Source organism: Pristiophorus japonicus, chromosome 2 (assembly GCF_044704955.1).
Source record: "Pristiophorus japonicus isolate sPriJap1 chromosome 2, sPriJap1.hap1, whole genome shotgun sequence".
In the NCBI taxonomy this organism is placed as follows: domain Eukaryota; kingdom Metazoa; phylum Chordata; class Chondrichthyes; family Pristiophoridae; genus Pristiophorus; species Pristiophorus japonicus.
In genome coordinates, this window is record NC_091978.1 from 132,741,103 (window position 1) to 132,765,276 (window position 24,174).

The 24,174-nt window shown below is 46.0% G+C and overlaps 1 protein-coding gene across 1 annotated transcript in view; it reads left to right on the plus strand.

The window, feature by feature from the left end:
* Positions 1-6,612: 6,612 nt before the first annotated feature.
* Positions 6,613-24,174, plus strand: part of LOC139232368 (protein FAM149A-like) — a 187,919-nt gene continuing 170,357 nt past the window's right edge. The window contains exon 1 of the mRNA XM_070862570.1: positions 6,613-7,166. Within this exon, the coding sequence (XP_070718671.1) occupies positions 6,613-7,166 (554 nt within the window). The remainder of the gene's footprint in view (positions 7,167-24,174) is intronic.

Sequence of the window (24,174 nt, forward strand, 5' to 3'; positions counted from 1 at the left end):
GCTGCTATTCATCCATCTCATCTTCCATTGTGTCTTTTCTTTGCAGGTGATAGTATTCCTGTCTGAAATGAAATACACTGAAAGATGAGAGGTTCTTTAGAGCAGCTCCCTCAGCTAAATGTCACATAGTAAACCTACATTGTATTCTATTTAAAGGCCAGTTATTTCTGTGAAGCTGGCAATGGATATTAGGCTTTTGGGGAAGTATAAAATAGTTAATTACAACACAGTGAATTTATTTTCTAAAATTAGCAATGCTTGTCATAGTCGATCACTTTAGAAATGATGGCGAGATAATCTACCTGTTCTACTATTTGCAGCTCCCAACGGTCAAATCCAGCATGGCACCACAGATCATCATGTCCTCCTGGTTAAGGATGATTGTCCGAGTATTGAACTATTTTATATTTCCCCAAAAGCCTAATATCCATTGCGAGCTTCACAGAAATAACTGGCCTTTAAATAGAATACATTTAGGAGCGGGAGGGGTGACAAACAAACAAATAAATAAATTGTTATGTATGTAAACTTTACTAGTGTGTAAGACTTGCCACTAGGGGGTGCATCTGTGGGAGACCCAAGGGTCACCTGCACACCCCAGGCAAGCAGGTATAAAAGGCAGTCCACCATGCTGCTTCCTCACTCTGGAGTTACATTAAAGAGACCAAAGTCACAACAATTTACAGTATGCAGTCTTGTGGAGTTATTCTAAACATAACAATTGGCGGCGAGTAACAGATCATGAACTTTCACGTGGTTATGGTTGCCATTGGTATTCTTCAGAGATTTGTTGAGGGTGATGATTGGGAAGCCTTCGGTGAGTGTCTTGACCAGTACTTTGTGGCCAACGAGCTGGATACGGAAGAGACTGCGGTCAAGCGCAGGGTGATTCTCCTCACCGTTTGTGGATCCATTATATATGGCCTCATCAAAAATCTGCTAGCACCAACAAAACCAACGGAGAAGACATATGCAGAGTTGTGCACACTGGTTCGGGAACACCTCAAGCTGAAGGAGAGCATCTTAATGGCCAAGTATCGCTTTTACACACACCATCGCTCTGAGGGCCAGAACGTGGCGAGCTATGTCACCGACCTTAGATGCCTTGCGGGACCATGTGTATTTGCTGGATTTTTGGGGGAAATGTTGCGGGACTTTTTCGTGCTTGGAATCGGCCACGAGGTCATTCTTCGCAAACTGCTCTCTGCCGAATCCCTATATCTGAGCAAGGCCATCACGATAGCCCAGGCTTTCAAGTCCACAAACGATAACACTAAACAGATATCTTTGCAGCATCGAAGCTCACCGGCAAGTACTGTGCATAAAATAACGCCTTCAGCAGGCAGAACTGTACATGGCAGGGCCTACTTGCCTGCAGAGGCCAGACCTAGTATGACTCAGGGCGTGAATGTGAATCTATTAACACCATTTTGGCGCTGCGGGGGTAATCATCGGGCCCATCAATGTCATTCAAGCACTAAGTGTGCAAAGACTGCGGAACAATGGGGCACATCCAGGGAATGTGCAAACGTATTGCGACTTACCACGTGGCAGAGTCGGCAGAAGATAACCAATCCAGTGCGGATCACGCTGAACGAGTAAGAGAGGCAACTCAACCCGAGGCTGAAGAGGAAGTGTATGCGGTACACACGTTCACCACCAAAAGAGCCTCCGATAATGTTGAAAGTCAAATTAAACGGCATTCGAGTTTCCATGGAGTCAGTCAATTATGAGCCAGAAGACTTATTTGAAACTGTGGGGCAACAAGGCACAAAGGCCAAAACTAAGCCCGGTTCACACCAAGCTGCACACTTACATCAAAGAGCTCATACCAGTCATTGGCAGTGCGGCAGTGAAGGTATTGTACGATGGAGCCATGCATGATTTATCACTATGGATTGTACCAGATGATAGCCCAATGCTGTTTGGCAGAAGATGGCTAGGAAAGATCCGATGGAACTGGGACGATATCAAAGCACTGTCTTCGGTGGATGACGCCTCGTGCGCCCAAGTGCTAAACAAATTCCTGTCATTATTTGAGCCAGGCATCGGCAACTTCTCAGGCGCCAAAATGCAGATCCATCTAGTCCCTGATGCATGACTCGTTCATCATAAGGCCCGAGCGGTTCCATATATGATGCGAGAGAAAGTCGAGATCGAGCTGGACCGACTTCAACGAGAGGGGATCGTATTGCAAGTTGAGTTCAACGAGTGGGCCAGTCCAATTGTTCCGGTTTTGAAAAACGATGGGACGATCAGAATCTGCGGGGACTACAAGGTAATGATCAACCGTGTCTTGTTACAGGACCAGTACCACTACCCAAAGTGGATGACCTGTTTGCAACATTAGCAGGGAGGAAGTCGTTCACCAAGCTGGATCTAACCTCTGCTTACATGACACAGGAGCTGGCTGAAACTTCCGAAAAAACTAATGTGCATCAACACGCACAAAGGACTGTTCATATACCACAGATGCCCTTTTGAGACTCGCTCGGCTGCGGCCATCTTCCAGAGGAACATGGAGAGTCTGCTGAAATCGGTTCCGCGCACTGTGGTGTTTCAAGACGACATCCTGATCACGGGTCGCAACACCACCGAACACTTGCACAACCTGAAAGAGGTTCGAAAGCGACTGGACAGAGTGGGACTCAGGCTGAAATGCTCCAAGTGTGTTTTCCTAGCACCAGAGGTTGAATTTCAGGGAGAAAGATTGCGGCGGACGGTACCAGACCCACGGACTCCAAGGCGGAGGCCATCAAGAATGCATCCAGACCACAGAATGTGAGAGCTGTGTTCGTTCCTGGGACTCCTCAACTATTTTGATAAGTTTCTACCGGGGTTCTGCACTTTGCTGGAACCATTGCATTTATTGCTATGCAAGGGTGACGACTGGGTTTGGGGTAAATCTCAAGAGACAGCCTTTAATAAGGCCAGAAACCTGCTATGTTCTAACAAGTTACTTGTATTGTATGACCCGTGTAAAAGTTTAGTACTAGCTTGTGATGCATCTTCGTACGGGGTCGGTTGTGTGTTGCAGCAAGCCAATGTGTCAGGCAAACTGCAACCGGTTGCATATGTGTCCAGAAGTTTATCTAAGGCTGAAAGAGCCTACAGTATGGTTGAGAAAGAAGCATTAGCATGTGTATACGGGGTTAAGAAAATGCACCAATACCTATTTGGACTCCAGTTCGAGCTCGAAACCGACCACAAGCGGTCATTTCGCTGTTCTCAGAAAGCAAAGTTATTAACATCAATGCTTCGACCCGCATCCAAAGATGGGTATTAACATTATCTGCGTATGACTATGTAATCCGCCACAGACCAGGCACTGAAAACTGTGCTGATGCCCTCAGTCAGCTACCATTGTCCACCACTGGGGTGGAAATGGCGCAACCCGCAGTCTTGCTTCTTGTAATGGGTGCTTTTGAGAGCGAGGGGTCACCTGTCACGGCTCGTCAGATAAGGACCTGGACTAGCCACGACCCTGTGCTATCACTAGTAAAAAGCTGCGTTCTTAATGGGAGCTGGTCAGCAGTTCCCGGGGAAATGCAAGACGAAATTAAGCCGTTTTACCGATGCAAGGATGAAATGTCCATCCATTCGGATTGTCTCCTATAGGGGAATTGCGTAGTTTTGCCAAAAAAAGGCAAGGAAATGTTTATCCATGACCTACACAGTACCCACCCAGGCATAGTCATGATGAAGGCTATCGCCAGGTCGCATGTTTGGTGGCTCGGCATTGACTCGGAATTGGAGTCATGCATACACCAATGTAACACTTTCTCACAGTTGAACAATGCACCAAGGGAGGCCCCACCGAGTCTGTGGTCATGGCCTTCCAAACCGTGATCCAGGGTCCACGTAGATTTCGCTGGCCCCTTTCTAGGAAAGATGCTCCTTGTAGCAGTGGATGCTTATTCTAAATGGATTGAATGTATAATAATGTCATCATGTACGTCCACTGCCACCATTGAAAGCCTCTGGGCCATGTTCACCACCCATGATTTGCCCAATGTCCTTGTTAGTGACAATGGACCATGTTCCACCAGGTCGGAATTCAACGAGTTCATGACCTGCAAGGTCTGCCCCGTTTAAGCCCGCATCCAATGGTCAAGCGGAACGGGCAGTCCAAACTATCATGCAGAGCTTGAAATGCGTGATGGACGGTTTCCTGCAGACCCGGTTATCTCAGATTCTGCTCAGCTACCGGACACGACCCCACTTGCTTACTGGTGTTCTCGCTGCAGAATTGTTAATGAAGAGAGCACTCAAAACCAGGCTCTCCTTAGTCCACCCGGATCTCAATGATCATGTAGAAATTCGGTGTCACCGGCGTAACGTGTACCACGATCGCGCAGCTGTATCGCATGACATTGAGGTTGATGACCCTGTGTTTGTTCTTAATTACGGCCATGGTCCCAAATGGGTTGCCAGCACTGTTTTAGCCAAGGAGCGGAATAGAGTGTTTGTTGTCAAACTTTTGAATGGACAAATGTGCAGAAAACATTTGGATCAGACCAAACTGCAATTTAATGACAACCAAGACCAGTTTGAAGAGGACATTACCATCATTGATCCACCAACACACACCCAACCAGCAATCGACCTCGCGGTCAACCACGAGGATAAGCCCACCATGCCCGACAGTCCGATCAGACCAGCCGCGCTGCAGTGCAGCAATGATCCGACCAACTCACCCATGTCAGGACTTCAACTCAGGCGATCGACCTGGGAACGTAGAGCCCCGGATCGCCTCAACTTGTAAACAACTTGTATCTAAGACTTTGGGGTGGGGGGTGGGGAGTGATGTTCTGTATATAAACGTTACTAGTGTGTAAGATTTGGCACCAGGGGGAGCACCTGTGGGAGACCCAAGGGTCACCTGCACACCCTGGACAAGCAGGTATAAAAGGCAGTCCACCATGCTGCTTCCTCACTCTGGAGTTACATTAAAGAGACTAAGGTCACAACAGTTTGAGCTTACAGTATACAGTCTTGTGGAGTTATTCTGAACATGACATAAATGGGCCTGAATTTCCTCACTATCTTTAGTAGTTGCACAATTATTACATTGTTCTTGTGCTAAAGCAATTTAAGGTGCTTGCATTTAGTGCATTATGCCGCGTATGTCCATTAATACAGTAGGCTCAAGTTTCCTTAATCTTTTTGGCAGCTTTGCCGACCCGTTCATTCATTTGCATCGGAGGGCCTCTAGCCTGGTGCAATTGTCAGCGGGAATTTCCTGTTTTCACGACACTCCTACAACTATTTTTGTTGTAAAACAATAAATCAGGTGCCCCCTGATTAAAGGGGGGGGGACACAACAAATATTTTCAGACAAGTGCCCCCTTGTTTTTTTTTGAGGGCACTAAACGCCACTCCTACACTTCAGATCATTGTAAACCAGGTCCCACAGTCACCTAATTCTGACGCAAGTGAGAAGTCGGAGAGCTCTGAACTTTGCTGGCTGATTTCTGTCTCACAGCCTTTTATCAAGTCCTCCAAGCGACCCGTCAAAAACAATCAGTGCCTCTGCTGCACCGTGCCCCCACCCAGCCCCACCGTGCCCCACCCAGCCCGATCGTGCCCCACCTTGCCTGATCGTGCCCCCACCCTGCCCCATCGTGCCCCACCCAGCCCGATCGTGTCCCACCCTGCCCCACCCAGCCCCACCGTGCTCCCACCCAGCCCCATCGTGTCCCACCTTGCCTGATCGTGCCCCCACCCTGCCCCATCGTGCCCCCATTCTGCCCGATCATGCCCCACCCAGCCCGATCGTGCCCCCACCCTGCCCCCCTCAATTACCTTGCTGCCCGCTGTTAATGTGGCCGCTGCCTCAAAATTACGGCCGCCTCTTCCCCGAGGATACGGGTGGAATCGGCCAGTTACCCAAAGGTCACGATCGACTTTCTGAATGTAAATTCTGGCACAGGAACTAAAGAGTGAGTGCAAATTCACTCGAATGAGAGTCAGTAACAGCCAGAGCTTTATAACGTGAGAACGTGTATACAGTGCCTTCTAAGTGTTATATAAGTGCTACACCAATCCTTTCTAGCTTCAGGATTAAGAAATCTGTTTCCTTACATGGTGAGTAAGAACCGCCTTCAGTCATTGGTCATGGACCAACCAGGAGTAAGGGTTTTGTTTTGCATAGCAACCTGTGCTGCTGCTGTCACCTGACAGGCATGTTAGCCAGCCAACTCTGTTTTTGATAGAGATCTTTTGTTCTTGTCCGCTGAAGAGAGTTATTACTTTACAACCAGCCAAGCAAGCAAGAAAACTGCAGTTATTTCCTCATCTGTGATATACCTATAACAGCAGATCAACCAGCAAGACTGTGTTTGTTGTCTTAAATCATACCTTAGGTACAGTGCGGCCTATTGGCAAGCACTGCAGTTTCTGTTCGAGAAAATTAATGCTACTCTTCATGGTCTCTTGCAGCCTCAGTAAAAATCTGCAAGACTGATTGCTAAATAAGCTGTTCTTTTATATTTTTTCTCTTGGAACTAATGGGAAAGTCAGATTACACCAGATTTCTTCAATTAGAAATTGCTGTTCCTGTGGCTTGGAGCCCTGCATCCGAAGCTGACTTGTTTGAATCTTCTTAAAAAAATGAAGCTCGCAGTGCTGGACTTGGGAACCATATTTGCAAAGATTTTCAAGACTTCCGGCTCTCCTGTGGTCCCTCCAGCTAGTTCCTCACAGAGTGGATCATCATCATCTCCTTATGGACCATCACTGATTTCAATACCTTCATCCAAAACAACGCCTCTCACTTCTTCCTTGTTCAATGTCTCAGGAAAAGCCTCTGTACTGTCTGGAACTGCCTCTGCTCCAGGCAGCCCTGCCACTGTCAAAAACAGCAGTGCCTCTCCTCTAGCCTCGGCTGGTGTGACTAAATCAGCCGGGCTGAGCATTGGTGCTACAAATCAAATATTCGTCCGACCAGCTCCAAGCTCCAGTCTGGTTAGTTTAAATGCTGTGAAAAGCATGCAGGCTCACAGTGGATCCATCAACAGTCTCGTGTCCAGTTCGGGAAGGTCCTCGGTATACGTCGCAGATGGCGTTACATGGAACCTACCTAACAAGCAACATCCATTCACTTTGCCCGACATCGGTGAGGAGTGGCTTACAGATACCGATTCACCAGAAAGTAACAACGGAAAGTAAGGAGTTTCAATTCTATTGGGGAGGGGATAGGGAAGGCGGGGAGGGAGAGACTTGTTGCAGATTTGATGTTTAAATGTAGGTTTGTTTTCAGAAAGTCTGGAAAGTTGCTTAGCAGAGGCCCCTCCTTAAAACTAATCATGATTTGTTGGCTTTGATTCTTGGTCTGTGCTGAGTTGGGTGATTTCTATCCAAAGATCCCTGCTGGGAAGTGTGCATTTTTGCACATGAACAACAACTACCATTTACATACTGCCTTTAATGCAGTGAAACATCCCAAGGTGCTTAACAGGAGCGCTATAAAAAAATTCGGCACCAAGCCACAGAAGGAAATATTAGAACAGATGACCAAACGCCGAGTGAAAGAGGTAGGTTTTAAGGAGCGTCTTAAATTAGAAAAGAGAGGAATAGAGAGGGAATTCCAGCGCTTGGGGCCGAGGCAATAGAGCAGCAACGAACAGGGTTGTAGGGCTGGAGCAGTTACATAGGTAGTGAGGGACGAGGCCATGCACGGATTTGAAAGCAAGGAGAGAATTTTAAAATCGAGGTGTTGCCAGACCGAAGCCAATGTAGGTCAACGAGCATGGAGTGATGGGACATGAGGTGAGGACGGGATACCTTCCACAGTCACTGCACTCATTTCAGTGAAGACATCAGAACCTTGTCCAGCAAAAAATCAGCGGAGAATAAGAGCAAACCAGAGGATATGGGAAACAAAAATAAACCCAATTTGTGAAGCGTTAGAATATTGGTTGCTCTGGCCCTGATTTTCATAAAGTGTCCCAAACTATTATGGTTACAAGATTGACTTGCCTGTGTAAAACGACTAAAGAAATAACAAGTGTGATATTTCCAGCCCCCTCGTGACAATATAGTGCATAAGTCACAGCTGTGTGGAAGTATTTTTAGAGCTGCACACTAGGGGTAGAATTTCACTTTTTGCGATAGGCAAAATAGGTGACAGTGAATCGATACTTTGACAGCAATGGAAATACAACATAGGAGAGCTGTAAAACAGGCTGCCGATTGACTATCACCCATTTTATACTCATCATCATCATAGGCAGTCTCAAGGAAGACATGCTTCCGTTCTTAACATGAGTTCTTAGGTGGCTGTACAGTCCAATACGAGAACCACAGTCTCTGTCACAGGTGGAGCAGATAGTCGCTGAGGGAAGGGGTGGGTGGGACTGGTTTGCCGCACGCTCTTTCCGCTGCCTGCACTTGTTTTCTGCACGCACTCGGCGACGATACTCGAGGTGCTCAGCGCCCTCTCGGATGCACTTCCTCCACTTAGGGCGGTCTTTAGCCAGGGACTGCCAGGTGTCAGTGGGGTTGTTGCATTTTATCAGGGAGGGTTTGAGGGTGTCCTTGTAACGTTTCTGCTTCCCACCTTTGGCTCGTTTGCCGTGAAGGAGTTCCGAGTAGAGCGCTTACTTTGGGAGTCTTATGTCTGGCATGTGAACTATGTGGCCTGCCCAGTGGAGCTGTTCAAGTGTGGTCAGTGCTTCAATGCTGGGGATGTTGGCCTGGTCGAAGATGCTAATGTTGGTGCATCTGTCCTCCCAGGGGATTTGTAGGTTCTTGCAGAGACATCGTTGGTGGTATTTCTCCAGCGACTTGAGGTGTCTACTGTACATGGTCCATGTTTCTGAGCCATGTAGACCATGAGTTTGGTGGCAGTTTTGAGGGCCTGGTCTTCAAACACTCTCTTCCTCAGGCGGCTGACAGCTGCATTGGCGCACTGGAGGCGGTGTTGGATCTCGTCGTCAATGTCTGCTGTTGTTAATAGGAGGCGTCCGAGATATGGGAAGTGGTCCACGTTGTCCAGGGCTGCGCCGTGGATCTTGATGACTGGGGGACAGTGCTGTGCGGTAAGGACAGGCTGGTGGAGGACCTTTGTCTTACGGATGTTTCGCGTAAGGCCTATGCTTTCATACGCCTCAGTAAATACGTTGACTATGTCCTGGAGTTCAGCCTCTGTATGTGCGCAGGCGTCGTCCGCATACTGTAGCTCGACAACAGTGGTTGGGGTGGTCTTGGACCTGGCCTGGAGATGGCGTAGATTGAACAGCTTCCCACTGGTTCTGTAGTTTAGCTCCGCTTCAGCGGGGAGCTTGTCGCCTGTGAGGTGGAGCATGGCAGTGAGGAAGATTGAGAAGAGGGTTGGGGCGATGACACAGCACTGTTTGACCCCGGTCCGGACATGGATTGGGTCTGTAATGGATCCGTTAGTAAGGATCACAGCCTGCACATACTATTGCACAGTCAAAATGTCCCCTGATGCACCAGCACAATTGCTGTTTTCCCTCCTGGTGTAAGGTTCACATTTGATGCCGCTACACAAGGACCATCTGTACATTATAAGGAAGATGCAAAAGTCTGAGATCATCAACAATTTACAGTGGCAGCCCCTGGTTCAGCTGGGCCACCAACATGCAGCCTGGCACCCTCTCTTGGGTGTTGGGCCACTGGCCCAGCGAAACCCTCCCTGGTGGCCCAGTGAGCACCAGGAAAATGGCTGCAGAGTTCACAGCAGCCCTCCCATTTAAAAGAACGATCGGATGTTGTTACGCGTCAGCGCAACCCAGCACGTCTGCATCGCTCTGAGCCTCGCGGCCGCTTCCGCTCCACTAATGCCGCGCTACCGCCCTGATACCGCCCCACAAATATTTTTGAAGGACCCCAAATTCAACGACATTTAGCTGCTCATCTCACCGGGCATTAAATAATAATTTGATTCAAATTGTGTGCCCCAAATGGTGCCTGTGGCATTTCTGTCCTCTAAGTGTCTAAATGGGGTGGAGGATCAGTGGAATCTGGGGATACAGATACACAATTCACTAAAAGTAACGACATAGGTTAATAAGATCATAAAAAAGCAAAGCACTGCGGTTCATTTTTAGAGGGATAGAATTGTAAAGCAGAAAAGTTATGTTAAAGCTGTATAGAACCTTGGTTAGATGACATTTGGAGTACTGCGAATACTTGGGTATCTATACTCTAAAAAGGATGTAGAGGCACTGGAGAAGTTGCAAAAAAGATTTATTAGAATGATACCAGAACTGAGAAGTTACAACTATCAGGAAAAATTGAACATGCTGGGGCTCTTTTCTCTAGAAAAGAGAATACTGAAGGGTGACCTGATCTTTAAGATTATGAAAGGGTTTGATAGGGTAGATGTAGAGAAGATGTTTCCACTTGTGGGCAAGACCAGAATTAGGAGCCATAAATGTAAGATGGTCCCTTATAAATTCAATGGGGGAATTCACGAGAAACTTCTTTACCCAGAGAGTGGTTAGAATGTGGAACTCGCTATCGCAAGGAGTAGTTGAGGCGAATAGCTTAGATACATTTAAGGGGATGCTAGATAATCGCATGAAGGAGAAAAGAACAGAAGGATATATTGATGGCGTTAGATGAAGAAAGGTGGGAGGAGGTTCGTGTGGAGCCTGAACACGGTATGGACCTGTTGAGTCGAATGGTCTTTTCTGCTCTGTAAATACTCTGAAATATTTTGTAATAGGCTCTCATCTGTCCATCTCCCTTATGAAGGTCTGTAGGGAATCCATATCACCACATGCTTCGATAATCTGTTGCAGAGGGTGATAAATATTTCCCAACATCTACACTAATTCTTTGCATATGTATTTTATAATCATGCTGCCCAGTTCTGCCATTGCTTTTGTTGTTGCATGTCATTCCCACATGTACTTTTATTAATAATAAAAATGACTGGCAAAAAGTACTGCAGCCAAATATTTACGTCACAATGTGCAGTGATGTGCCACAGTTCTGTCCCCTTGTGTGTCAATAAATGCGGTCTTCCCAGCTCGCCTATTTCCCAAGAAGAAAGAGAAAATGATCAAGTGATATTCTCTACCTCATGCTCTATTTCTATATAAATCCTGAAAGGAAGGTGCTACATCTGTGTGAGATGACTGTTCAGTAACCAACATGTATGGTTGGTACCACCTGCTGTTGCTGTAATATTTGAATAAGCTATCATTTTTAACCTTGAGGAATTAGTGGCATGACCTCCTTGCTAATTCTTCTTGCTAATTAAGATATTATGCCTACCTTTATGCCTCTTCCAATTACTCATTGTGCCCATGGTAAGTGCAATACAGACTCCTACTAAGGCCACTTAATGCCACATGTGTTCAGGTCAGAGATCTTTTGTACTGCATGCCAAGTGATTTGGGTAGGAGAGACTGCGTTCATTATGTCAGCTGTCTGTTATTTTGCTTGCATTCTCTGCTAACTTGAGCAAACCTCAATTTTGATAACTTATACCAGAAATGGAAAGTGTTCAATTCTCTGATACTAATAAATTTCACTTTGGCGAGCACAATAAACCTAAAGAAAAATGTTCTAAGGAAGAAATCAAAATGGTGTTGTTACATGGAGTAACTAAAGCTGCTCTAAGACTCTTTGGGCTGGAGTTTATTTCTTATTACTGCCCATTTTCATGGCGTTTTGGGACTCTAAAATAAATAAAATGGGGCAGTATGACTGACTGCTGCAAAACAGTCACAAAAAACCGTTGCACCCAAAGTATCCTCAGTAAAACCCAGCAGTCTAAAGTATCACCCGTGCAGAGCCTGACCTGAAACATCTCTGCACTATTTCACCTTATTACTGCCCCAAGCCCAACCGGAGAACACCATCACTATATAAGTGGTAGTATATGCAGCACAATGGTAACCCTGAGGTGAATACTGCATCGAGAAGGCCATCTTGATTAAGATATTTGAAATATTGTCTGGGCATCAATTTTTGTTGTTTGGTGCTCTGGATCTTTTCTGAAGACTTCGCCTGTCATTTATAGTGAGAATAGGAGAAAGTTGTTGTTTAGACTGGAGAAATAAATTCCCAATTAAAAATCCCTCTTTTCTTCTGTTTTCAAGAGGGGGATATGATAGAGGATAATTGTGGGAATGTAGAGTGAGGCATCACGGAATATGTTTATTTCTAACACACAGATTCCCACTTCATAGCATTCACAGACCGTAGATTTCTCGGCCCATCAGTGTTTCAGAAGACTTCACTTCCCTAACCCCACTACCCCCCCATCCCCCCCGCCCCACCCCCCAAGGCCATTGGAGAGTTATGCAAGCTGCTGGCTGAAGACGTAAAGCCCACTTCAATGAGGAGAAGGTCACTGTCTGTACCAGTTAAAGTGTCCTTGAATTTGTTTTTGCCACTGTTTTTTCCAGGCAGTTTCCGACATTTTTTACACATTAATCAGGCAACAGCTAGCTACTCACTGTATGCAGACGATCACTGATGCTCTATTTAGGTGGGTCTTGCAATTTATTACCTTGTGAATGGAACTTGGAAAACAATGAGAAAAAACAGTACAATTCTACGGACTGGCAGGGTTCCCACAGGTGCAATGAGCAACTGATGGAACTCATGTGGCACTGAAACCCCATATGATCACCCCCTTAATTTTGTGAAGAGAAAATGATTTCATTCAATTAATGTGCAGCGCCACTCACCTTCTCTGGCACATTAATGCCTGCTATCCTGGAAGCTGGTTAGATAGCTTCATCCACCATTCTGGTGAATCTCCTCCATACTCATGCCAAGACCTTTACATCCTTCCTAAATTGTAGTGTCCAGAATTGGACACAATACTTTAGCTGAGGTCTAACCAGTAATTTTAAAAGAATTACAATTACTTCCTTTTTTGTGTACTCTATGCCTCTACTTATAAAGCAAAGGATCCTATGTGTTTTAACAGCTTAATCAATTTGTCCTGCCATCTGAAAAGATTTGTGTATGTGAACCCCCAGGTCTCTCTGTTCCTGTACCTCCTTTAAAATTGTACCATTTACTTTCTATTGCCTCTCCTCATATTTCCTTCCAAATGGATCACTCCCACAATAATTGTTGTCAGGCTTCGGGTTGTTTTATTTGTTCTAAGTTTTCAAATCGTGTCTATAGACCAAACAGATTGGCAGCTATCCATTTGAAACTACATTCAGAATATTTGTTTAATGAACAAAGTAGGAATATTACACATTTTGATATCCTGTTCATAAGCTAAGAAAACATAGTCCCTTGGGACGTATCGATTGACACTCAGTGAGTATAACTTGATTCATCCCTACCTGAAGACTGACAGCATGCCATAGCAGCAGTTTGGGCTTGACCATGACATCTATCATTGGCTGGTGCTGCTCAACCATTGTGGGAGTGAGTACCAATATAAAAATATTTTTTAAATCTGCCGCATGCCAATGTGCACTTAGCTTGTTAAAATCAAAGGAGGATTGTGGGTATCTCTCAGTAAATTACAACCAGTCATCCAAATGAAGGGCTGTGATCACATTATACATCACAATGGCAAAGCTTGAGTAGTGTATTTTGTTTAGTGCATCAAAACCTCATTATTAGATTACTGCCCTGTACTTTACTGAGGGCTTTTTTGTGACGGCCATAATACTGTTTTTTTACGGCTCATAATATTATTTAATAAGCCAGTTTTCAATTCTCGTTAATGAAAAGTAGCATTGTGTGATGTAGGACCACAAAGAATATTAGCTTTTTGATAGAGGACCTCAAGGAGCAGAGGCTTGCACATTATTGCCAGGCCTTTCACCTTCTTGAATATGTTATAAATGAAATACACAGTGGACGACAGTAGAACGGAACAAATATTCAACAAACAAGACAGACTGCCACAATCCGTTGAAAAATTTGTCAGCCAGGAGTTCGGCAGTAAAATCATCTCTTGAATGCCTTCCCCATTCAGTGACTGTATAGAGCTCAGCAGCTTATTTTGCAAAAAAAACTCTACACTTTGAGTTCCTACTAAGACAACAAAATTGATTGAAATAAACAATGCTGGTTTATGCTGTACAATTCATTGATGTTTTAAACACAACGCTTATATAATGTATAATTTAGATAACATATCACAATAGGAAAATGGCCCACAAGTTGAGAAATGCTCCCAAAGTGTTGGAAACCTCAGACCGTTCAGACACCGACAATTAGAAAGAAATTAATTAAAACAGCAAACCAAGCCAATCTTCACATAGTATAACATTTCTTCTCTGAAATGAAATATATAATACCCTGCCATTCAAGGACCCGAAAACTTGAGCTCAGGGTTAAGACTGAAGTTTTCAATATTTAATTGTCTCAGTCCAAGTTAAGCTCACAGTGCAAGTAACTAATTAAAAAAATGTTAATGCAAGAACAGCTGGGTGTAGGTTTTCATTCTGAATCTGGAAGATCTAATTCCTTCTTTTTGGCTTTAATATTTGTTGACTTTTATTCTATTCATCGTCTGCATTCTATTGTCTCTTATAGAGCACTGATAATATCTTTAGTGCTTTTGTAATTAGAATGACTGATGTGCTTCAAGTTGTAAAATTAAATATGACACTTTGAGAAGATGACTAATTTCTCTTAGCGATTGAAAGGGGAAAGGATGCCTTGGCTTATTTTGTGAATATTCATCAGGTAGTTGAAATAGAAGATACTCCATGCGTAACTGGAGCATGAATTTTATCCCATGAGTCTCAGCCATTGAGGTCATCGCTGCTGTTTACGATATCTAAGTTTTACATTGCAGTATTAAAGAGATCATTGCCTGGCTTCACACTACCTTTGAGGAGTCTCACCCACCGGGAGCACATGTAAGAAATTTGGGCAGCTGTGGCTCAGTTGGTAGCACCCACAATCCTGAGTCAGAAGGTTCTGGGTTCAAGTCCCACTCCAGAGACTTTGAGCACAAAAATCTAGATTGATGCTCGAGTACAGTACTGAGGGAGTGCTGCATTGTTGTATATCATACGAGATGTTAAATCAAGGCCCTGTCTTCGATCTCAGGTGGACATAAAAGATCCCATGGCACTATTTTGAAGAAGAGCAGGGTGGTTATCCCCAGTGTCCTGGCCAATATTTATCCCTCAATCACATCATTAAAACAGATTATCTGGTCATTATCACATTACTGTTTGTGGGAGCTTGCTGTGCGCAAATTGGCTGCCGCGTTTCCTACATTACAACAATGACAACACTTCAAAAAATATTTCATTAGCTGTAAAGTGCTTTGGGGCATCCGGTGATCATGAAAGGCGCTATATAAATGCAAGTCTTTTTCTTGCCGCACACGATTTTCCAACCATTAAATAGGTGGAAAATCATGCTCAGCAGGCCCCAAAATTTTAAAGATGCCATTCCCAGGGGATGGTACCCACTCATACTATAGAGCCTGCCTACATTTCCCTCCATTTAAATTAATGGATGGATGGACGGTCTCCAATATGGGCATGCGGTCCTCTTCACTTGATTTTCCCCTCTGTGCTGTCCCCAAATGATGATTTATCCCAGGTGTTAAAGGTACAAATTTATCCCAAAGTGTCCATATTTTGGACTGCACAATAGATACTATTGGTTATGGTACTGGACAAGCTCATAAGTCATGAGTTCAAATCCTCTCTTGGCAAGTTGTCAAAACATTAGATAAATGACCCTGAATGTTGCCAGATTGTAGTTTTAAAAAAAAACTGGTTCACTAATATCCTTCAGGGAAGGGAGCCTGCCACTTCTACCTGGTCTGGCCTCCATATGATTCCAGTTCCACACTGTGTGGTTAATTTTCTAATGCCTCAAGGCAACTAGGGATGGACAATAAATTTTGGCTTGCCAATGTCACCTACATGTCAAGAACAAATACAAAGAAATGTTTCATCAAGATGAAGAATGATAGTGCTGGGGAATGGAACACTTTCTAGTGTTGGCATCTACGGTTAGCATCAAGCACAGAAATGTGCAGAGTAAAGTTGACGCCACTTTGCCCCATAACATCCCTCAGCTCAAACCTCATTGAGGCACCAGTGTGACATTTTCTATTTCTCATACCATCTCTTTATCATACCATCTGCCTCCTTGGCTACTGAATGGCAATAAATGGGCAATTGCACCATCAATGCCCAACTAAGATACTTTTGTGAATAGGACCATGAACACTAAGAACTGGATTGACACTTCCCAGACTTATTTACAGCTAGTGGAGGGAGCAGAACTCATCCTTGCTAGACATTTGGTAGTATTTCAAGAATTCTTTATAGAATCATAGAAATTTACAGCACGGAAGGAAGCCATTTCAGCCCATTGTGTCCGCGTTGGCCGACAAAGAGCTATCCAGCCTAATCCCACTTTCCAGCTCTTGGTCCGTAGCCCTGCAGGTTACGGCACTTCACGTGCATATCCAAGTACTTTTTAAATGTGGTGAGGGTTTCTGCCTCTATCACCCTTTCAGGCAGTGAGTTCCAGACCCCCACCATCCTCTGGGTGAAAAAAAATCCCCTCAAACCCCCTCTAAACCTCCAACCAATTACTTTACATCTATGCCCTCTGGTTATTGACCCCTCTGCTAAGGGAAACAGGTCCTTCCTATCAACTCTATCTAATTTTATATACCTCAATTTGGTCTCCCCTCAGCCTCTTCTGTTCCAAATAAAACAACCCCAGCCTATCCAATCTTTTCTCATAGCTAAAATTCACCAGTCCAGCCAACATCATCGTAAATCTCCTCTGTACACTCTCTAGTGCAATCACATCTTTCCTGTAATGTGGTGACCAGAACTGCACACAGTACTCTAGCTGTGGCCTAACTAGTATTTTATACAGTTCAAGCATAACCTCCCTGCTCTTGTATTCTATGCGTTGGCTAATAAAGGCATGTATACATTGTTGGAGGTGCTGTCCTTTGACAAGGTGTTAAACTGAGGCCCTGACTGGTGGTTCAGGTGGACATTAAAAATCCCATAGCACTATTTTCAGAAGAGCAGGGAGTTTTCCAGTGTCCTAGACAATGCCTTCTTAATCATCTTATCTACCTGACCAGCTACCTTCAGGGATCTGTGGACATGCACTCCAAGATCCCTTTGTTCCTCTACACTTTTCAGTGTCGTACCATTTAATGTGTATTCCCTTGCCTTGTTAGCCCTCCCCAAATGCATTACCTCACATTTCTCCAGATTGAATTCCATTTGAAATGCCCACCTGACGAGTCCATTGACATCTTCCTGCAGTCTACAGATTTCTTCTGCATTAGTCACAGACCAATTAGTTTACAGTAATTCTATGATATAGATGGGGCATAATGGGTCAATGTGCGAAAGTCCTGAGTGCTGGCACTTTCCCATCATGGTCAGTTTAGTTTAGTTGGTAGCACACTCGTGTGCGAGTCAGAAGGTTATGGATTCTAAGTCACACTCTAGTGCTACATTGTTGGAGGTGCTGTCCTTTGACAAGGTGTTAAACTGAGGCATTTTTCTCTTGTTTTTCTCCTATCCCATTTTTCCCATGCTTAATCCGAGCTCATCTTGTCCATGAGATCCTCCTCCTGCTGCCTTGACCCCATTCCCAATAATGTGCTGACCAGCTTCTCTTTCTGACCCCCATCCAGCTGATATTGTAAATGATTCCCTCTCCTCAGGTACTGTCCCCTCACTTTTAAAACCACCATCTTGACCCCTTTCTCAAGAAACATCCTTGACTCATCTGTTCTTGCAAGCGACCTCCCAATCACTAACCTAACTTTCCTCTCCAAAGTCTGTACCCATCTTTCCTACAGCTGCATGTTTGAACCCTACCAATCAGATATTTGCCTCTGCTGTAGCACTGTTCTGGTAATTTAGTGTTATTTTTAGTGTAAGTAGCGATGTTTTGCGCTGACTCTGATTGTTAAACAGAAAGCTATTTGTGCATTTTGCTGGGATTATCTTCATCTGATGATTTCTAAAATCACAAGTAAAAAAATAAATTTAGGGGCCGAAATTGCCCCTTTGTTTAAGAGCTGTGACCGCCTCAAAGAGACGGCCACAGGTTGGTAAGGACTCACCGCCTAGTTGGCGTTGAGTCACTGACATTTCTGAAATTGCCCTCCATTTGTTTTCCACGCAACCGCGCTACTCGTGTTGCTGCCCCGTCGGGTATGCGGCGACCCCCCACCGACCCCTCCCCCCCCCCCACCGACCGGCGCAACCCTTTTTCTGACCCCATGGGAAAGTGCCCCACAGGAGTGGAGCGCCGCCGCTTGGTGCCCCTGATAGCTTTCCCCAGCGGGAAACTGTGCATGGCTGGGCGGTGTGTCTGTCCTTAAAGGGGAGGTTGGCTCGTCAATGGCACCCACCAGTTCAGCCGGGCCTCCAACAGGTAGCCAGGCACCCCTCTTGGGTACTGGCCCGGCCGAAACCGTCACTGGTGGCCCAGTGGGCCAAACTAAACTAACTGCAAATTTCACAGCAGCCCTCCCCTTTAACTGAAGGGGAGGGACGTTGTGACACGTCAGCGCGACGCTGATGACTCTGAGCAATGTCGGCTCCGCTCTGCTCCAAGGGCACTTTCACCCTGCAGCAGCCCCAAACACTGCCCCGGCCGGAAAAAAAAATCAAAGTGCTGAATATTGGTCGACTCTCTGCCCCATGGATTGGGGTGGAGAAAACCCCTCAAAATGGTAGGGGCAGCACTTTTTAGCCAGGGGGGCAATTTCGGCCCCTTAGAGTGATTGCATAATGCTGTGAGCTACATCAGAAAATTGCAGGCAGCAGATCTCACCATGTGCAATATACCTCAACATCTAATAGAAATCATTACTAATTGGAACTAAATTTAAACAAATGTTGCATTCATTCTTTAATATCCATCTTTATAACTGACTGACCCAAACTGCAAAGTATGTTTTTAGACATTATAAAAGGTAGAATGACTATGCACAAACTATGCAGGAAGAATGTTCCCAATGTTGGGGAAGTCCAGAACCAGGGGTCACAGTCTAAGGATAAGGGGTAAGCCATTTCGGACCGAGATGAGGAGAAACTTCTTCACCCAGAGAGTGGTGAACCTGTGGAATTCTCTACCACAGAAAGTTGTTGAGGCCAATTCACTAAATATATTCAAAAAGGAGTTAGACTTACTACTCGGGGGATCAAGGGGTATGATGAGAAAGCAGGAATGGGGTACTGAAGTTGCATGTTCAGCCATGAACTCATTGAATGGCGGTGCAGGCTCGAAGGGTCGAATGGCCTACTCCTGCACCTATTTTCTATGTTTCTATGTTACCTTTCATGGACCCTGTTCTGCCCATTTAATCTCCTGAGGAAAGTTCTGCATAAATATTCCCTGATCCCAAAAGTAGTGAAGTAAAACTCCAGAATATTTATCAATCCCACATCTCTGCAATCCTACCACAGGCTATTGTGTCTACAACTCCACGCCTCCCCCCACCAGTGTTAGCTCCCTAAAGAGCCACCATGTACTAAGAAAGTGAAGTGTCCACGTTATCTGCTATGGATAAAACCATAGTCAGACCATCGCTTGGATTATTTACTTAAAGGAGAGCCGATAGACGGGATATTTGGTACTGGAAGTTGTTATAAAAATGCAACTTTTATGATTGTATCTGCAGGCACTGACACACCTGTTATATATGTAAACCTGTATATACCTTGTGTAGACACCAGAAGGCTCATCCCCTGGAGTCCCAAGGGATCCCACAATCCCTTGGGAGCACAGGTATTTAAGGAGGCCTCACAGGCTGGAGAGGCACTCTGGAGACCTGCAATAAAAGACTACGGTCAAACAGAGAGCGATTCTCCTCACCAAAGTATGGCCTCATGAAAAATCTGCTTGCTCCAGCGAAACCCACAGAGAAATCGTACGATGATTTGTGCACACTGGTCCGGGAGTATCTGAACCCGAAGTAAAGCGTTCTTATGGCGAGATACTGATTCTACACCGACAAAAGGTCTGAAGGCCAGGAAGTGGCGAGTTATGTCGCCGAGCTAAGACGCCTTGCAGGACATTGCGAATTTGAAGGACATTTGGAACACATGCTCAGAGACTTCTTTGTACTTGGCATTAGCCATGAAGTGATACTTCGCAAACTTTTGACTGTAACGACCCCAACCTTGAGTAAAGCCATAGCGATAGCCCAGGCATTCATTGCCACCAATGACAATACTAAGCAAATCTCTCAGCACACAAATGCTGCTACAAGTACTGTAAACAAAGTGATGTTGTTTTCAAATCGCAAAGTACAGGGCAGGCCCCACATGCCTGCAGCTGCACGTCCGCAGATGTCTCAGAGTCGACCATCAAGGGTGATGAATGCAAGGCCATTAACACCTTGTTGGCGCTGCGGGGGTGATCATCGTTTCCATTCATGCTGCTTCAAAGGGTACAATTGCAAGGGCTGTGGAACAATGGGACACCTCCAACGTATGTGCAGGTGAGCTGCAAACCCTGTTAATCCTGCAAACCACCATGTTGCAGAGGAGGACAGATCCACGGCGGATCACGACGAACCAGAGCCTCAGACCGAGGAGGCAGAGGGAATTGGGGTGCACACATTTACGATAAAGTGTCCCCCAATAATGCTGAAGGTTGAATTAAATGGACTCCCGGTGTCAATGGAGCTGGACCCAGGTGCGAGCCAGTCCATTATGAGCAAAAGGACTTACGATACATTGTAGTGCAGCAAGGCCTCAAAGCCAGTATTGACTCCCATTCGCACAAAACTGAGAACTTACACAAGGAACTGATTCCCATAATTGGCAGTGCTTCTGTAAAGGTCTCCTACGATGGAGCGGCGCACAAGCTACAACTCTGGGTGGTACCGGGTGATGGTCCCACGCTGCTCGGCAGGAGCTGGCTGGGAAAGATACGCTGGAACTGGGATGACGTCCGAGCACGCTCATCCGCTGACGACACTTCATGTGCCCAGGTCTTAAACAAGTTCCCTTCGCTGTTCGAACCAGGCATCGGGAAGTTCCAAGGTGCAAAAGTGCAGATCCACCTAATTCCAGGGGCGCGACCCATTCATCACAGGCGAGAGCAGTACCGTACATGATGAGAGAAAGGGTAGAGATCGGGCTGGACTGGATGCAACGAGAGGGCATCATTTCGGCGATCGAATTCAACGAGTGGGCCAGTCCGATTGTTCCAGTCTTCAAGGGAGATGGCACCGTCAGAATCTGTGGTGATTACAAAGTAACTATCAATCATTTCTCCCTGCAGGATCAATGCCCACTACCAAAGGCTGACGACCTATTTGCGATGCTGGCGGGAGGAAAGATGTTCATGAAGCTGGACTTGATCTTGGCCTACTTGATGCAGGAGCTGGCGGAATCATCGAAGGGCCTCACCTGCATCAACACACACAAATGTCTCTTCATTTACAACAGATGCCCATTTAGGATTCGATCAGCCGCGGCGATATTCCAGAGAGACATGGAAAGCTTACTGTAGTCTTCCAGGCCGACATCTTGGTTACAGGTCAGGACACAGTCGAGCATCTGCAGAACCTGGAGGAGGTTCTTAGTCGACTCAATCGTGTGGGGCTCAGGTTAAAACGCTGGCAGTGCATTTTCCTGGCACCTGAAGTGGAGTTCCTGGGGAGACGAATTTCGGCAGACGGCATCAGGCCCACCGATTCAAAGACGGAGGCAATCAAGAACGCACTGAGGCCACAGAACGTGACGGAGCTACGGTCGTTTCGAGGACTCCCGAACTACTTTGGTAACTTCTTACCGGGTCTCAGCACACTGTTAGAACCACTGCATGCCTTTCTGCATAAAGGAGATGAATGGGTATGGGGCAAAAGCCAAGAAAATGTCTTTGTAAAAGCTAGAAAATTGTTATGCTCAAACAAATTGCTTGTGTTGTATGATCCCTGTCAGCGTTTGGTACTAGCATGTGATGTGTCGTCGTACGGCGTCGGGTGTGTATTGCAACAAGCTAATGAATCTGGGAAATTGCAATCGGTTGCTTATGCATCCAGAAGTCCGTCTAAGGCTGAGAGAGCCTACAGCATGATTGAAAAAGAAGCGTTAGCATGTGTTTATGGGGTAAAGAAAATGCATCAATATCTTTTTGGGCTCAAATTGTAATTGGAAACTGACCATAAGCCACTGATAACCCCTTTTTTCCGAAAGTAAGGAGGTAAATACGAATGCATCGGCCCACATCCAGAGATGGGTGCTCACGTTGTCCGCACACAACTGCGCCATCCGCCACAGGCCAGGTACAGAAAACTGTGCCGATGCTCTCAGTAGGCTGCCATTGCCCACCACGGGGGTGGAAATGGCATAGCCCGCAGATTTAGTCATGGTAATGGAAGCATTTGAGAGTGAGCAATCACTTGTTACAGCCCGACAGATTAGAACCTGGACGAGCCAGGACCCCTTACTGTCCCTAGTAAAAAATTGTGTGCTTCACGGGAGTTGGTCCAGTGTCCCAGTGGAAATGCAGGAAGAGATAAAGCCGTACCAGCAGCGCAAAGATGAAATGTCTATACAGGCAGACTGCCTTCTGTGGGGTAATCGGGTAGTGGTCCCCAAGAAGGGCAGGGACACTTTCATCAGTGATCTCCACAGTACTCACCCAGGCATTGTAATGATGAAAACGATAGCCAGATCCCACATGTGGTGGCCTGGTATCGATGCGGACTTAGAGTCCTACTTGCACAAATGTAACACATGCTCACAGTTAAGCAATGCACCCAGGAGGCACCACTAAGTTTATGGTCTTGGCCCTCCAAACCGTGGTTCAGGGTCCATGTCAACTATGCAGGCCCGTTTTTGCTTAAAATGTTCCTTGTGGTTGTAGATGCGTACTCCAAATGGATTGAATGTGAGGTAATGTCGGCAAGCACGTCTGCTGTCACCACTGAAAGCCTGCGGGCCATGTTTGCCATGCACAGACTACCTGATGTCCTTGTGAGCGACAACGGGCCATGTTTCACCAGTGTCGAGTTCAAGGAGTTCATGACCTGTAATGGGATCAAACATGTTACATCTGCCCTGTTCAAACCAGCATCCAATGGTCAGGCAGAGAGAGCAGTGCAAACTATCAAGCAGGGCTTGAAGAGGGTAACTGAAGGCTCACTGCAGACTCGCCTGTCCTGACTCCTGCTTAGTTACTGCACGAGACCCAACTCGCTCACTGGGATTCCACCTGCTGAACTGCTCATGAAAAGGGCACTTAAGATCAGGCTCTCATTAGTTCACCCTGATCTACATGAACAGGTAGAGAACAGGCGGCTTCAACAAAGTACATATCATGATAGTGCAAATGTGTCACGCGAAATTGAAATCAATGTTCCTGTATTTCTGTTGAACTATGGACAAGGTCCCAAGTGGCTTCCCGGCACTGTCGTGGCCAAAGAGGGGAGCAGGGTGTGTCGGGTCAAACTTTCAAATGGACCCTTTCACCGGAAACACTTGGACCAAATCAAACTCAAATTCACGGACTATCCTGAGCAACCCACTTTGGACCCTACCTTCTTTGACCCCTGCAACATACATACCAGTGGCAACCGACACCGCAGTTGGCCACGAAGCAGAACCCATCACCCGCAGCTGCCCAGCAGGACTCACCACACCAGGCAGCCCAGCAAGACCAGCTGCACAGCAGCCCAGCGAGGGCCCAACAAACGATTCACCAAAACCAGCATTTGCAACGAGACGATCAACCAGGGAAAGAAAGGCCCCAGATCGACTCACCTTTACACTATTGACTTTGGGTGGGTGGAGTGTTGTTATCTATGTAAACCTGTATATACCTTGTGTAGCCACCAGAGGGCTCATCCCCTGGAGTCTCAAGGGATCCCACAATCCCTTGGGAGCACTGGTACTTAAGGAAGCCTCACAGGCTGGAGAGACACTCTGGAGCCCTGCAATAAAAGACTAAGGTCACACTTTACTTTGTGCTCACAGTACCAGTCAGACTCTTTATTCATACATAACAACACCGACTTAGCAACAGCCATGGGGAACTGTGTCAAAAGGCAATGTGTTTGCAGAGAGCCAAAGTTAGAGCTGTGCCAATGTGCTTTAAGAACATCTGCAGTTGATACGCACCATAGGCTTGGCACTGCTAGTATTGGTAATGGTCAGCTGTGGCCTCAAATCTGCCTCCACATCCTTCCAGGCAAACTACAATAAGGATGGTGCACAGTAATGGCAAACAAGGCCATGC